General features: G+C 35.8%; 1 protein-coding gene across 1 annotated transcript in view; it reads left to right on the top strand.

The window, feature by feature from the left end:
• The first annotated feature begins 1,026 nt into the window (after positions 1-1,026).
• Positions 1,027-4,808, top strand: part of Trdn (triadin) — a 413,724-nt gene continuing 409,942 nt past the window's right edge. Inside the window, exon 1 of the mRNA XM_031380731.1 lies at positions 1,027-1,442. Coding sequence (XP_031236591.1) covers positions 1,421-1,442 — 22 coding nt within the window. The 5' untranslated portion in view covers positions 1,027-1,420. The remainder of the gene's footprint in view (positions 1,443-4,808) is intronic.

Genomic DNA, 4,808 nt, shown 5'->3' on the forward strand with positions numbered 1-4,808 from the left:
TATGCAATTTCTGTTGTGCCATGAAATTGAGGTGGCCAATGAAGACATCTGGTGACATATAGGATGTCATTGTCTATGCAAATAGCTGTCACAGCATTCTTCTGAGCCCCACAATTTAAAACATAAGATAGAGCTTTGGTTTGCAAACTAAGAAATGCCTACAGATTCAAGAGATTGTGTCAGGCAAAGGCAGTGAGTTAAGGTAAAGAGGCAAATCTGCAAGCATTTTTTTAAGATTAATCTGAGAAGAAAATAAAAGATAAGGAAAGACAGCCCTTGATAATTCTCAGACTGGTTAAAGTTTATGATTATGAATGCCCTTTGATTCTCCTTCCCCTTCCAACCACCAACTATTGAATATTTCTCTTCTCATTAACACCTGTCTAGAAGTAGGAAGGTGAAATGCTAATCAGGCAATTTAGCTAATTGTGTTTTTTTTTCCTTTCTTTCAAGTTCAGAAAGGGAAATGGTGAAATTCCTTTCTAAAAATGTGAGCAGTGGATTTCTAAACTTTATTTCACCTTCTTTTTCTTTTACTGCTGAGATGAATTCAGATATTTTGTTTTTAATAAGGTGTTGGAATAAAACCCTGAGATGGCACACTTCTTAGGCTTTTGTTTTAATGACACTTTACATGCTTCTTATCGACTATAGAATGTTTAGAAAATATTAAATTTTCTCAACTTGACTAGCTTAGCAGACCAGCTAGGAGTTATTAATTTCAGCTCTGAGTGTAGTCCTACATAAGTGTACTTGCCTAGAGGATTTGGAGCAACAAGAAGCCAACACAGAAAAATTACTAACAACTGTCCTCCCCTCTGCCTGTGGTAGGCATTACATGACACTCCCCTAGCCAAATAAGGGAGAGAAGAATGTTCTGGGTATTAGAGGTACTAAGAATAAATCTGAGCTATCTAGGGTAAGATTACTTTCAACTTTTTATTTTATGTTTTCTGACACTGACCCCAAGTCTGTAATTTTCTCAGAGACACTGTGGGGGCTTAAACAGTACTTTCTAGATACTCTGGCTTCGTTTTCCTCTATTATTTATTTGCTTTTATTTATTTACTTACTTATTTTTGCCTGTATCTTTAGGGCTTGAGAGTTGGTGTGTGTGTTTGTTCCTCCAGAGTGCCAAAAAAAAAGTGCTGAAGAGTCCTAGGGAGATGAGGCTATTTTTATTTGAAGCTGATACTTTTAGCTGAGCCACAAGTACTGCTTGGAAAGGGCTTAGACTGTTTCCAGGGGGAGAACTCTGCAGAGAAGAGGCAAAGTTCTACAAGACAACAAAAACAGCCAGAACATCCAGGAAAAGGAAGAGCCCTTGCCATAGCCCTCTACCAGAGTTCTCTAATCCTACCTGATTCAGCAAAGCACCACTTGACTGGAACTTTTCACTTGATTGATTTCTGCACCCACCATGACTGAGATCACTGCTGAAGGTACTGTTGCTTGGGGACATTATGTAAATCAACAGCCATAGGGAGTCTACAGTCTTTGGCTGGCTTCTAGTTACTTAGTTCTGTGACTCTACACAGGATCTGCAAAATGAAACTGGGAACTGAGAGGTTGCCAGATATGTGTGTTTGGGGGAGCAAGGAGAGATTTCTCTGGAATTTTGCATGTGGGACATATTTTCTGCTATGCTAGAGGCCCCACCACTCTGTTATCACCTCACCTCTATAAATAGCTAAGGACATGATGGCAAAAATTTGAAGACAAAAATTATAAGACATGAGGATGGAGATGGAAAAAAATCAAAATATTATATGTGATGTGTCAGTTTAGAAATATGGTATAGAATACCTTTTTAAAAAATATAGTACATAAAACTTGAATTCTTAAATATCTTCCCTCTCCAGCTAGGGTGCACAGCTTGCATGTATGTATTTTAGATAGACGTGCTCTGAACAATCATAGACATTGTACCATTGACATATGCTCAAAGACAAAGTTAGACATTTCAGAAAGTCAGACCACTCTAACTCTAAAAAATAAAGCATTTAACGCTTAGAAATCCAGTTATTTTTGTGAACTCATTTCTTTTTTCTCCATAAGTAGTGAGTTTTATATTTATATTAACATAACTATGTTCTATTTAAACTCATAATGAATCTACACACACAAATATACACACACCCTTCTCACTAATGAAGCAATCCTTTAAAAATATTACATTCTGGTTTTAGTTGAGGTAAAACTATAGGAGGTAGGCCTAATATTCTCTCTGACAGCAGGTGGTACTTTTGACAATTTCCAAGTTAAGTGCCATTTTGTTTTTAACCAGACTGTAAAATAGAAATCTTTGAATTTTGTCTTTTGTGTGGGTAGAAATCTATGTACAGAAAATAATTTTCGCTGCAGATTTAGGCAATATCTGTGAGGGAAAAAATGCCTTGCTTGTATTACTTACAGAGATAGTCTGTCACCACAAAATAATAACAATATTACTGAGATATTTCCATTTATTAGGTATTTTGTTTCGAAACATATGCACATTTCCTTTGTGAGACCTCACACTCTTCCACTAAGTAGCATTTTGATCTCTATTTCACACACAAAAAAACCTGTTACTCGGATATTCCATGACTTGCCCATTACCAAATTGTAGTAAAGATTGGATGTCAGCCCCTTGAAGCCAGCCTATGTTTTCTCTTTTCCTTTAGAGGATATAAAATTTACTGTTTGCCAGTTTTAGTTCAGAATTTGCTAACTGATTATAAACAGTATTATAAATATAATTCTTTTCTATTCCTTGTACATTCTGTGTCATGTGGTCTTTATGCTGGCCTTGAAAAGATTTGTCTATAAAAGTGTCCTGCTTATTCCTGTACAAGGTATTAAGAAAACTCTGGGCATTCCTGTCAGCCTGGGCTTGGAACCCAGGCTGCTGCTAATTTCAGACATTGTCAGCCAGTCGTGCTCCTTGATTACAGTGCATGCTCTATATGCATTTGCTTTATCTATAGCATGTTTTATTAAAGACTGTTGTTTTGAAATAGAATTATTTTACTCATATAGAGTTGAAAGACATTTGGAGCCTCTGTGGTAGGACCCATAAAAAGCAACTGAGTAAATCTAAGTTGAATATGTGAGCACAGCATATAATTTTCTGGATGATGATCATTTCCCATGGTCTGGTCTTCAGAGTTGCTAGGGTCTCTGCCAGTTGATCATGAGTGTTGTACTTATTCCTTCTTTGCAATGATCTGATTATTTGTTGGAAGAAACTTAGATTGCCAGATCAATGAATTTGTCTTGTTTATGCTTATTACCATAGTCAGTCTTCTCAGTTTTCCAAAGTATTTTATACTTTTTTCTTTTACCTTGTGATTCCCACTCTTTGTTTCTTTGTTCTTCCCTTTTTGCCTTTCATTAAAGAGATGTTTTGTAAAGATTTTGTTTCTCATTGTCCTTTCAGCCTTGGGTTGTCTTTTCTTTCATCTGCTATATTTCACTTACTATCAATTTTGGGCTAATTACTGAGATATGAACACTGCAGGAGTAGCCTCATACCATTTATCTATATCATCTTTTACTCATTGAATATGAAAAGCAAACATTTTGAAGATTTAGACCAGATAAGAACAAGGGTGATTCCTTGGATGCCTGGTGTCACAATAACTCTAAGTCTCTTCTTTGGCCATTTCTAATTTGGGAAGTTTACAGGTTGACACCCTGGCCTATTTACCACTTAATGCATACCACAATTACCAAACTTACTGACTCTTTCACATATATTTTTCTATTGACATTTCAAGTTAGATAATTCATCCAACGAAAAAAAGAAAACCATGTTCCATGTAAAAAGTGTTCCAGGCACAAAGCACTAGGTAAAACAGAAATCAAAGTTGAACCCCAAAGAACTTTAGGGAAACAACATCTTTTATTCTAACCCTGATAAAGGTGGTAATGATAATACACAATCAATTTATATTCTGGAGACTTAAGATATCAGACTTATTAAGTGCTCATTTAACCCTCCCAGCTTCCACATGAAACACTGTTTTATTGCTGTTTATAAAGTATGAAGCTAAGGTTTAGGAAGATTAAGGAATATGCAAGGACTGGTACATCTTCAGTTCATGTCTGGAGACAGTGAAATTGAATCTGCCCTCTCATTGTATGAGACTCAGAGTTAGTTTGATATTGGGTGGCTCTTGGGTGTCTACACTAGGTATATTGAGTAGCTGAAATAAGGCTCATACCAAAGCAGAACCAACTAGTGCTCAGATCAGATCAGAGGCTTTAAATAGGACTCTCCTCACATTGTAGAAACCCAGAGATTCACAGGCAAGTACTAATGTTAGCTGCCCCCTTGTGTAGACCATATGAATTTTCAATTACATTTTAAAATGGGCACCGGAGATTCAGGGCTTAGGTAAAGATTTCTTCTCAAGTTGTGTAATGAGACGTTAAATTTCTTATTTCTCTCATCCAGTACTTAAAAGCAGAAGAAAAAAGAAATATCAAAGCCTCAAAGCAAATGGTTTATAAACCCAATCAACTGAGAGACAAAACAATAGCTAGATTTGACTCGTTTTCTAGTCATTATTATTACCTTTATTTAATTATTCATTATTTATTCATTTATTTATATTTTTATTTTTTATAGTCTACTGTCTACCCTCCCTGGAAGAGAGGGATTTAAAAACATACAGCTGAAAAGAAGAAAGATAAAAATGTAAGAAAGTAAATGAGCCTCAATAAGTAGATAACTAGACAAGTGAGGAAAGTTCATAATTGAGGCTCTATGAACCACCACAGTGCAAGCCAATAGAAAGAGGTACTAATTGAGGCTCTATGAA

This window comes from Mastomys coucha, unplaced genomic scaffold (genome assembly GCF_008632895.1).
Source record: "Mastomys coucha isolate ucsf_1 unplaced genomic scaffold, UCSF_Mcou_1 pScaffold2, whole genome shotgun sequence".
Lineage (NCBI taxonomy): Eukaryota > Metazoa > Chordata > Mammalia > Rodentia > Muridae > Mastomys > Mastomys coucha.